Here is a 12,000-nt window from a genome sequence, read left to right as displayed (position 1 = left end):
GACATTTTAGCAGCATTTTAGGCTTTCTCTTGATAAACAAGAATATTTTTTTTTAATCTGATGCCTTTTTGAAATGATATAATAAGGTTTTTGTCTTTCTAAGCATGATCGACAGATAAACGGACAAATGTATAGATTAGATGCACATAAACGAAGATACACACACACACACACACACTAACAAACTTTTTGGGTACCAAATAAGTCCCCAAGGCCATAGAAATGACGGGAAAAAGCTTTGAAAAAAACTTTTAATTGGTGGAAGAACCGAAAAAAAGACATCTAGTGTTAATAAAACAAATATTCAGCCGTCTATCTTGAATAGCAGTTGAGAAAATCCCATTTCCCCTCTGGCATTACAGACAGACTGACAGACAAAGTGACAGACAAACTTCGCAACCATAAATCATGTTAGAGTGGGTGGAATTTTAAACTATTTACATGAATATTAAAGTAGAAATCAAAACATAACAAGGATGACAACATCCATAAGTAGCGAAGCACAAAAAATCATGGATGGGAATACGTAAAAGTAGATTTAAAGTGTATTTATTAAAATCAAGAATAGATTTATTGGAGAAAATAAACACGAAACCTTGTTTTATTTTGTATAACGATGTCGGTCAAAGTAAATTACATAAAAGATGCTCATAACAATGGGAAAAATTATTTTGATACTGATATACCAAAATGCATCAGAGATATGGAAAAATAAGGGGAAAATTTAAAAATAGCCAAAAAAAAAGCAGTCTGACCGTCATAGTTATTTTCTCTAAACGACAGGAAATTTAATTTTTATATCTATAACTGAAAAAATTTTGAAAATCGGACCATAAACACTGAAGATATGGAGAAAAATGTGAAAAATACAAAAATAGCCTAAAAGCTGCATAAAGCGGTCCTACTGTCATCAATGTTTTATACTTAATTGTGCTCCTTAATGATGGGAATGTTGTCAAAATATTTCAGCATTCTATCTTTTATAGGAGCTGAGTAAATCCCATTTCCCCTATAGCGTTACGGACTGACGGACAAAGTGAATTATAGAGTAGCTTTGCTACTAAAAACCAGTTTTATTATGAATTTTTGATTTACTGACAATACCTGTTCAATTTGTCTTCTTTCTGACATTCCCATTCCCATATTCTCCTTTACAAATACTTTTTAATAAAAGCTATTGCTTTATCAATCTACCAGTCTATTATATGTATCTATCAATCTATCAATTAATCTATCTATCTATCAATCTATCTAATACCCAATCTAACAATTAAACTATCAATCAATCAATATGTAAATCTATCCCTATATCTATCCACCAATCAATTTATCAATCTATCCATCAATCTATCTATCAATCAATCAAATTACCAATGAATCTATTAATATATCTATAATTTATCATACTATTCATCAATCTATTTATCAATCTATCTATCAATCTATTTATCAATCTATCTATCAATCTATCTATCAATCTATCTATCTATCAATCCATCAATCTATAAATCCCTGAAACCATAAATCCATCAATTTATCTAGTAATCTATCAGTAAATTTATCAATCAATCTATCTATCTATCAATCAATCAATCAATTAATTTGAATATAAAAAAGTTTCAATATGTAAATCTATCCATCAATCAATCTATCAATCTAACTATCATTTAATTTATAAATATATCTATCAATATATTCATCAACCTATCTATCAATATATACATCAATCTATCTATCAATCTATTTATTAATATATCTATTAATCAAACTATCAATTGTAATATCAAAAAGTTCCTGTCTAGCTACGAGCTCAAGTTCAGCTAATGAGTGTCCAGAATTTGTCCTAGATATTTCTCAACATAGGTTACAGTTTAAGACAAACAGACATACAAACAAACAGACAAGCAGACAGAAAAAAATAGAGAAAAACAGACAGACAAACAGATAGACAGAGAGACAAACAAACAGACAGACAAACAGACAGACAAACAGACAGACACACAGACAACTAAACGTTAAAAACTTAACTTAAAACCCTCAACTAAAAATAATTATAAACCTTCCTAGGAACTTTGAGAAGCTATCCTGTAAGGACAAACATATCGGTTCAGAGGTTAACAAGATCCTTCGATACAGACAAATAGACATCCTGTCATTTAATCATAAGGATTGTAAAATGTTGAGATACATTCCTGTACATTCTCTCTCTCATACGCCCGGCTCCAGGTTCGATACTTCCAGCCCTAAAAAAAAATATTGCTTTCCCTCAAATTACATGTCGAGCACTGTTCCCCAAATTAATTTTAACAAGGATGACAACATCCATAAGTAGCGAAGCTCAAAAATTATGAATGGACAATAGATGTCCGGAAAAAATGAATTATAGAGCGAGGTCATGAAAAACAGACGGTAAACTATAATAAAACACAAAACCTTTTAAAATTTATATCGCGAAATTATAAAAATAGCCAAAAACGTGGTAATTATGATCTATAATGATGGGGGCCGAGAAAATCACATTTCCCCCACTTGGTGTCTAACATACAGACATTTCGAATTATAGAGTAGCTTCGCTACTAAAAAAATTAAATATAAGGGGGAAAAAAAATTTTCTTTGCCTGTGGAGGGGGAATTAACTTTGCGGGGCTACCCAATTCCCAATATAACCTATCCTAACCGGACATTAAAACTCCTTCCAGTTTCAATCATAAAAAAACAGAAAAAATAGAAAAAAATAAAGGGGGGGGAGGGGGCAAGTGAGGAATCTAAAATGCAAGGACGTCTAAGGGGGGGGGGGTGTAAAGGGGTGATTACCCCCCCCCCAAATGAATTTTGGATTTTCAATTTTTACCCCAACCAAATATGATATAAAGATTAACCCCACACCAAAAAAAAAATTATTTTAAAATTTCCCCCCCCCCCCCCCCCCCCGACTGAAAAAACTTAAGGGATAAGAAAGTGGACAATAATTGGCATCCTCAAAGTACCCAAATCCTTATAAGGGGCAATTTTGAGCAATGTACATCAATTTATGAGTTTTTGTATTCATATTTATCAAGGGAGGGAGGGGACATTGGACTGTAAAATACACGACACAACCCAATCTTTCCCGATTTTGTATAATTTTTACGGAACACGATTCCAGTGACGTCATATTTTTCTACCCCGAAAAAGGGAAGGGGGGAAGAAAAACTCTTCAAAAGAGATGGGGAAAACCCCCTTTTCTCCCATCTCTTTTTTTCTTCCCCCCCTTCCCTTTTTCGGGAAAGAAAAATATGACGTCACTGGAATCGTGTTCCGTAAAAATTATACAAAATCGGGAAAGATTGGGTTGTGTCAAAATACACTGGTACCCAAAGTTTTAAGACCACGTTATCTTTCACGTTGAATCAAAACCTTTGGGTACTTTTATTCAATTTTGATAAGTTGATTTCAAACTAGCAGTTTCTGAATTATTTAGCAATAATTTTAATCTGCATAAGTGGGTAATTTTGTTTATTCTCATGGGGATTTCATATCATTTTTTCGTCCAATGTAGAGGATGATTAAAGTCCCTCCATAGATTATGACGTCATACGATAAAATAACCAATGAGAGGCAAGCATAAATTTTACCATTGGTCAATTACAGTGTATACTGGCCTCTCATTGGCTATTGGCTATCGTATGACGTCATAATCTGTGGAGGGACCTAAATCATCTTCTCCATTAAGATTACCTGTAGTCCAAAGTTCTGGATCTGATGTCCATTGGTGGGGGGTAGCCCTCGGGTATACCTGTATACCCATTGTCCCTGTAATCACCACCGTACCCATCTTAACATAATGTATATTTATTTGGGGATCTAGGGAAGGGACAATCAATCAAATATTTAATTTTTTAAGGGTTTCAAATTTTGGGGACTCGCTTAAATGTTTTTTTTCTTGGAACTTTTTCACATTTTTAAATCTTTAAAGTTAGATTAACATTAACATTTTATTATTTTCTTTAAATTAACATCCCTAGAATACAATTGAAGTAGCCTAAAACCAACCCTGAACCTATGTAAATCTTTCTTAAAATGGAAATCTCAATCGGTTCAGTAATTTTCAAAATCTTAGGCTATAGACAAAAAAAACCTTACTACTTTTTATACATATTAGGAATCAGATAAAACCCTTTGGAATGAGAATTGCATTGATATCCAAAGTTTTATAAATACAATCTCTCATTAGACGACTATGAAATTTTGGGTACTTCTTTATTGAATACGAGCGACTACGCCCCTAGAGGCCTCTAGTGGCACTTTACATTTTTTTATATATAAATATGTCTAAGTTGCGATTGACGTTTATGTTTCGTTGAACTCTCTTTGTTAAATCGAAAAACTTTTTAAAACTTTTGTTTTTTTGTGAATTCTCTTGGGAGGGTGGTGGTACCCTCCCCCAAAATAGTTATAAACCTTCCAGGGACCTATGAGAATCTTCCCTGTTAAGGAGAACCCGATCGGTTCAGCGGTTAGCGAGATCCTTCGGTACAAACATACAGACAAACACACAGACAGACAAACAGACATCTTGTTACTTTAGTAAAGGATTTCTTAGTTTGTTGAAACTAGCAGTCTCAAACCTTTTTAACAAACGTTGTCAAAAGAAAGATAAACTGACAATTAATAAGAAACATATAAAAAAATAACGAAACCTTAACAATGACTAGCTACAATGTCTGTCTGTACCAAAGGATTTCGCTAACCGCTGAACCGATATGGTTCTCCTTTACTGGGTAGCTTCTCATAGGTACTGGGAGGGTTTATAACTATTTAGTGTGAGGGTCTACAATCCTCCCAAGATAATTCGCCCCAAAAAAAATTAACCGCAATTTAAAAAAAAAAAATTTCCTTTTAAAATCAAAAATAAAAAAATCTAATTAATTTGGTTATCGAATACTACTTCTCCCTCCTTAAGTGCAAAGCCTCTAGTATATTTAAGGAGGATATATGGAGGATACCAAAAACCTTAGATATTTTGATTATTTTAATTGGGTATTGCCGATAATTTAATTTCAAGTATGGCTTCGAAACCATTTTTATACACTGGAATAGAACCGGTTCTTAGCTATACTGACATATTAAGCATCATATTACAGACAATTTTCCACGCATATTAAAAAAAATCATAAAATTGTCACCAGTTTTGTTAGCCAGGGCCTTTTTCCCGGCCTTGGTGCTTACAATCTGTTGCTTTTTCATTTTATTATCCTCGGATACCTGTCTATGATACGATGCGATAAATATAACTATTTGTACCTGTTCTGTTAAAGTTATCAGTGCCTGGGTATCCTTCACCTTAGCACAACAAACACATTTAAGGATCTAAAGGGATAAGACAATGGCCGCTAAATTTATGTACCTCCCCAATGATGCTACACAAAATCACCCCTTATATAGTTAAAAATCAGTGGTTGTAACGTTTGAAAACTCAACTAAATGAACCAACTAATAAAAGTCCCGAAGGTTGTTAAGCCAACAAATAGGAAATGATATTTTAAAACTTTAGGGACAAGTGTAATAAACAGCCCTCCCTGTCCCCTCCCTGTATTCTATTGCTTTGTAAGAAGCGTTTCTTTAATTAGGGTTGGTCCGTCCGTCCGTAACGGATAACTCCTTAATTTAGGCAGGTTAGAATTGTCTTATGGCATTTTAAACTTTGCATGGTGATTCCTTTAGTAGTTAGGTACGATTTAGAAAGTGTAGCAACTCTATAATCGTTTACCAGAACGTCCTTACATCCCCAATCCCTCTCAAATTAAAGAAAAATAACCCCCCCCCCAATTTTTGTTAACTAAAATTTTTTCAAAAGTAGGTGGTTAACTTTACCTCACCCCCCCCCCCACAAAAAAAGAAAAGAAATAAACAAAAAATTAGATTGTCGAAATAACCCCCCCCCCTCCAAACAAGTGCCCTAAAAGGCTTCTAGGAACGTAGCCGCTAATTCTTTATAGATGAATGTGTTAGTTGTGCCTGCAGTTGCTGGTCTGTAACCAAATCCTGTGTCCAAATTGCCAAGTCTAGACTCTAAGTTGCCAACTCTAGACTCAAGACCCAAGTTGCCGACTCTAGACTCGAGGCCTCCTCTGTAACTTTGATTATTGACGTTTCATTAATTTTTTTTTTGGGGTGGGGTTATTTTTTTCTAGAGGCTATTTATATTGATAGGGTGGTGGTACCCTTCTCAAAATTGTTATAAACCTTCCCAGGACCTATGAGAAGCTACCCTGTAAAGGAGAATCATTTCGGTTCAGCGGTTAGCGAGAACCTTTGGTACAAACAGTCAGACAGACAAACATCCTGTTACTTTATAATAAGGATAGTTGTTGAAATTATTATTGTTCAGCTTCTATTAAAGGTAGAGGGCAAACAAACGCGGAAAATTTCATAGATTGACAAACGGACAAAGTGAATTTTCTGTAGCTTTAACTATTGACTTTTGTTTCAGATTTTAGAATAGACCAATCCTAATATAAAATTTCACTAACTGGATCTGTGTGTAAAATATAATAATATAAAAAATCTTTCAAAAATATATCTACAAAAATTCATAGATTTTTTCTTTTTTGTTCGAACATTTTCTTAGAGAATATTAAAATCTCTTAAAACCTTTAAAACCTAATTTTCAATCGATAAATATTTCTATTTTTCACTATTATAACAAGGATGACAACATCCATAAGTAGCGAAGCACAAAAAATAGACACCCTAAATTGTCCCTTCTGTAGATTAAAATTAGTGGTTGAAACGTTTCAACATTAAACTTACTAAACCAACCAATCTAAACTCAGGAGAAGTCTCCAAAGTTGTTAAGCCAACAAATAAGAAAAAGTTTATATAAAACATTGGGGACTAGTGTAATAAACAGCCCATTGACCCCTCTGATTCTTACAAACAATTTTAAGTGAAAATTTTCGACAATCCACTTCCTTTCTGTCTTCTTCTTACCCACTTCCATTTAGTTACAGTACTCAGCAAGTTTTACACCAACAAATATCAACACTCAAACATCCAAATTTTCAGTAATTTCATAAGAATTTTTATTGCTGAATTACAGCCCCTGTTTTTTTTTCAATTTTGTTAACCACAATTTCGTCGAAGAAAACTGAGAGGGAGAAAGAGGGGACAATGAGCATTCCCATATAAACAACCCCTTAAATAGTGGATGTAAATATTCATTCCATTGCAAAAAAACGCGATCTTTGGTTTGTTTAAATGTCCATTTATTTAGCATTTTTCAAGAATGTCAAGCGTGGGAAAATTTTTAGAATGTGGGAACCATTTATTTTGATTTAAATGGTACATATGATTTTCATTTAAATTCATTTTTTGGACCCGTGAGAAAATTTTTTTAATGTGAGAACCATTTAATTTTCATTGAATTTCATTTTTTGAAAGTGTGGTAAAAAACGGGAGAAAAAATATGTTTTAGTATAAAGAAATGTTCTATCAGTTTCAAACCTTTTTCATTCGATAGATCATACTGACTTTGGAAAAACTGTCAGAATGATTTTTGAAATTCAATCTGTGAAAAAAGATATTCAAGTTATAATTTTTTGTTTTGAAAATATTATTTTACATGTATTGACGCCATCTTGGATTATGATAATTTTTTTTTTACAATAAAAAAATCTTTGAACTTAAATTGACCAATAATTCAAAGATTTTTTCTCTTTGATTTGGAAGATTTTTTATGATTTTCTATGATTTTTATTTTTAATGTCAAATAAAAACACAACAGTGGAAAAAATGAAAATTAAATGAAAAAACGTTTTATGATTTTATTCAAGAAATTATTTGCTAACCACTAGTGAAATGTAGGTTTTTTAGCCAAAAAGAGGAATACTCTGGAAATTCGACCTGTTATCATTTATTTATACCTAAATAGAAAGCCCCACGTCTTTATTTTAAATCATAAGTGCATAGCCTAATTTTTTTCATATTTTTATATTTTATACCTAATAAAACCCTCTATTTTCCAAAAATCTAACATCATTTCAACAAGTTTTATTCATTTATTTTATATGAAGTTCTTTTAAATCCACAATAATATTTGTTTTTTGTATAAAAATACATTTAATTAACTAAGATGGCATTCAAAATTTAAAATAAATTTCAAAGTATATAAAGATTTCAAAAAAATATTATAGCAATTTAGATTCTCATACTGGAATAGGTCACTAGGACGAACGAACATTAACACTTAGAAAATAATTATAATATATGTAAATATTTTAAATGTCAAAACAAAATTTGTTGTAAAACTGAGTACAGACATTAGGGTGGGTTCATATCGGAATTAGACAAAGCGGGGATATGCAACAGATCAAATTAACCTTAAAAACATTTCTGACCGAAAAAGAATTAAAAAAAATTAAGTTTTAGAACACGACCACTTAAAAATATAATTCATTACTTATTAGTATGCAAAGACGACATTAAAAAAAAATTTTGAATCCGAACTATGGCTTCATGGTGCTCCCTGGAAAGGCCTTGAGGAGCTGAATCAGGAACTTTTATCCGTTTCAAAATATCTCGTTCCTAGCCTTAGAAATCACTAAAAAACCAAATTTTTTAAGGTTTATTGAGAATTGTCCAATTTGAAGAGGTTTTTTAGATTTTCTCATGCTAGGAACGAGATTTTTTGAAACGGACAAAAGTTCCTGACTCAGCTCCTCAAGGCATTTCCATGGAGCACCATGAAGCCATAGTTCTGATTCAATAAATTTTTTACTCCCATTTACAAATAGCTATACAATTGAATGTCTGGTCGTCAGCGGTTTTAAGACTTAGGATAAATTTTAAATCACCCAGAGGTGTATTATATCTATATAAATTGAGTGCAGATCCCCGCTTTGGCCTCAGAAAAAAATGTCCAAAATCGACCCACCCTAACAGACATTCTGGTAACGAATATACAGTTGCTACGTTTTCTAAATAAATACTTAACTACTAAAGGAATTACCTTGCAAAGTTTGAAATCTATTTATCCATGACAATTGTAACATGCCTAAGTTAACAGGGAAAAAACTATATGGATGGGCGAACGGACCATCACTATTTTTAGAACAGTTTTGCCTTTAATAGACACATCACTATGAATTTATAATTCATAATTACAAATATGTTTTATAAATATGTTTTACAAGTATTACAAAGACCTGTTAGTTCCTTCATTTGCACAAGAGTTTTAAGAACAAACACTGTTTCATTTTTCTCTTAATCTTGGCATTTCTTGCCTTATCTTTCACAAGCAAAACAAATTGTTTTAGAGCTTTTAAATGATCTATTGCAATCTATGGTATGTTTGTTATTTATGAAATAATCACACTAAGCATGAATTTTATTACTAAAAAGCTTCCCGGATTTTTTATATTTTCACTTGCGGATTTTTTTTATGAATTTGTTAGGTTAAAAACACATTTTTACAGCTTTTTTTCAAGAAAAAATACACTCAAGTTCAAATGCAATTTATTCTTTAGGCTATGCACTTATGATTTAAATAAAGACGTGGAGCTCTCTTTATAGGTATAAATAAATGATATCAGTTCGAATTTACAGAGTATTTGACTTTTGGGCTAAAAAACCTATATTTTAGTAGTGTAACATCACCTTTTTGTATTAAATGATGAGCTAACGCTCGATCATTTAATACCTTGGGATTAAAATATCCATTTATGCTAAATTTTGTTTGCTTTTAATAAACAAAGTTTTATAATAATGTTTTCTTATTCGTTGTCTTAAAAACTTTGGGGATTTAGGTGGATTTTGATTTGCTGATTCCTTAAGTTGAGGTGTTCAATGGGTTAATTTTGTTTATTATTATTTTAGATGTAAATTAATTTATCGGCCATTGTCTTATGCCTTTAGATCCCTGCAAAGAAAATAAAAAAAAAAACACATAAAATTGTCAATAATTTTCCTGGAATCATTTGTTTTGTGGTTGTTTTCATGCCTGTTTTCAAGCCCAGGCCTTTCTGCCATCTAAATCATAATAGAAACGTTAAAAATGCTGTTATGTTAGGCGCGTGACATCAAGATTAGAGGAAGAGGGTGTGCCTTGTTCCATAAACAGTCACAACTCATTACCATGCATTGCACAGCTAGAACTAACAAACAATGGTTATGCAATCAAAGTATTGTTTTAGAATCAGAACAGTTCGTTACCTTAAACAATTCTTAAGCAAGCTAAAGCTGCCCTTATCCCTCCCCCCCCCCCTTTATTTTTAAAACAAAGTTAAGGAAAAAGGTACAGATTGGTATAATCTAACTATTAATTATCAAAAATGTAGAAGTAACAGGATGTCTATCTGTCTTTGTGTACCGAAGGATCTCGCTAATACCTGACCCGATACGATTCTCCTTTTAAAGCGTAGCTTCACTGTGGAGGTATATAACTATTTTGGGGGGAGGATACTACCACCCTCCCAAGTAAACTATAAACTCCCTAAAAAACTATCTTAAATAACATCCAAGAAAATCACACATCCCCCATAATGTTTCTTACAGATAGACGGACAGACATTTCGATTTAAAGATATGAGTAGCTTCGCTACTTAAAATCTCACCCGGGGCGAATTGTCCGAGTCCTGACTTTTCCCCTGAATAATGGATATAGGATATACATGGATATATTGACATGGGAATAATTTATGTTGCTAATTTGGACCTCTATATTAGTATGTTTGTTTATACAGTAGGAGGGGCGTGGATGAGGTATATAGGGGTGGATGGGGGGCATCGTTAATTTATCCAGCTGCGAGTATTACTTTATCAGAGAGTACATGAAAATGTGATGCAACATCCAAGTAATGATATAGACCTTATTTATTGGTCAGTTCGTTTATCCAGTAGGAGGGGAAGTGTATGGATTAAAGGGGTTGGTTGGGTAGGAGGACAAAGTGACTCATAAATCAGCCATGTGACGTCATAAAAATGAGGGAGATGAGAGTAGAAGCTTGAAAGAAAACCCTTAACCTCTATCAATCTATCTAACTATCATTTTTATGACGTCACATGGGTGATTTTTGAGTCATTTTGTCCCCCTACTTTTAGCCAGCTGCAAGTAACAATTTATCAGAGTACATGAAAATCTGATGCAACATCCAAGTAATAAAATGAACCTTTTTTATTGGTCAGTTCATTTATCCAGTAGTAGGGGGAGTGAATGGGTTAAAGGGGGTTAAAAAGAGGGGGATTTATCGTAATTTTAGCCAGCTGCGAGTATTACTTTATCAGAATACACGAAAATGTGATGCAACATCCAAGTAATGATTTAGACCTTATTAATTGGCCAGTTCGTTCATCCAGTAGGAGGGGGAGTGTATAGATTAATGGGGTTGGTTGGGTAGGGGGACTCAAAAATCAGCCATGTGACGTCATAAAAATGAGGGAGATGAGAGGAGAAGTGGGAAAGAAAACCCTTAACCTCTATCAATCTATCTACCTATCTATCATTTTTATGACGTTATATAGTTGATTTTTGAGTCACTTTGTCCCCCTACTTTTAGCCAGCTGCAAGTGAAAATTTATCAGAGTACATGAAAATGTGATGCAACATCCAAGTAAAAATATAGACCTTATTTATTGGTCAGTTCATTTATCTAGTAAGAGGGAGAGTGTAAGGATTACAGGGGTAAAAAAAGAGGGGGATTAATTATTTTTTATCCAGCTGCAAGTAACAATTTATCAGAGTACATGAAATTGTGATGCAACATCCAGATAATAATACATCCATTCCCTGATTTTTTGCCCAGGATTTGAGCTCCTCCTTCTGTTTTGTCCATGTCTCCATATCTGTTGGAAATTTCTTCTCTTTTCTCTAAAAAAAATCACGAAACCTTTTTAAAAAAAATAATTTTGCATTTATTTTGAAGAGACAGCGTAAAGTGCACTAAAAAATGACGTCATACAATAAAGTTGACAAATGAGAGGCCAGTAAACACTGTATATGACCTATGGTAAAATTTATACTGG

At 32.8% G+C, this 12,000-nt stretch overlaps 2 protein-coding genes across 15 annotated transcripts in view; one reads left to right on the top strand and one right to left on the bottom strand.

Moving 5' to 3' along the window:
• Positions 1 to 12,000, top strand: part of LOC145306864 (uncharacterized) — a 282,216-nt gene that overhangs the window by 8,836 nt on the left and 261,380 nt on the right. The gene's annotated exons all lie outside the window — the stretch shown is intronic.
• LOC145306912 (uncharacterized) overlaps positions 1 to 12,000 on the bottom strand; it is a 68,430-nt gene that overhangs the window by 981 nt on the left and 55,449 nt on the right. Inside the window, exons 32-40 of the mRNA XM_080149252.1 lie at positions 11,769 to 11,845; positions 10,593 to 10,629; positions 9,950 to 10,008; positions 5,998 to 6,113; positions 5,284 to 5,322; positions 3,718 to 3,814; positions 2,195 to 2,243; positions 1,797 to 1,845; positions 1,105 to 1,151 (exon numbers count right to left, since the gene is read on the bottom strand). Of these exons, the coding sequence (XP_080005378.1) occupies positions 1,105 to 1,151; positions 1,797 to 1,845; positions 2,195 to 2,243; positions 3,718 to 3,814; positions 5,284 to 5,322; positions 5,998 to 6,113; positions 9,950 to 10,008; positions 10,593 to 10,629; positions 11,769 to 11,845 (570 nt within the window). The remainder of the gene's footprint in view (positions 1 to 1,104; positions 1,152 to 1,796; positions 1,846 to 2,194; positions 2,244 to 3,717; positions 3,815 to 5,283; positions 5,323 to 5,997; positions 6,114 to 9,949; positions 10,009 to 10,592; positions 10,630 to 11,768; positions 11,846 to 12,000) is intronic.

The sequence above is a fragment of the Acartia tonsa genome, chromosome 15 (assembly GCF_053477335.1).
Source record: "Acartia tonsa isolate MP-2025a chromosome 15, ASM5347733v1, whole genome shotgun sequence".
In the NCBI taxonomy this organism is placed as follows: Eukaryota; Metazoa; Arthropoda; class Copepoda; order Calanoida; family Acartiidae; genus Acartia; species Acartia tonsa.
The sequence above is the reverse complement of the archived record's forward strand: the minus strand, read 5'-3'. Positions and strand labels throughout refer to the sequence as shown.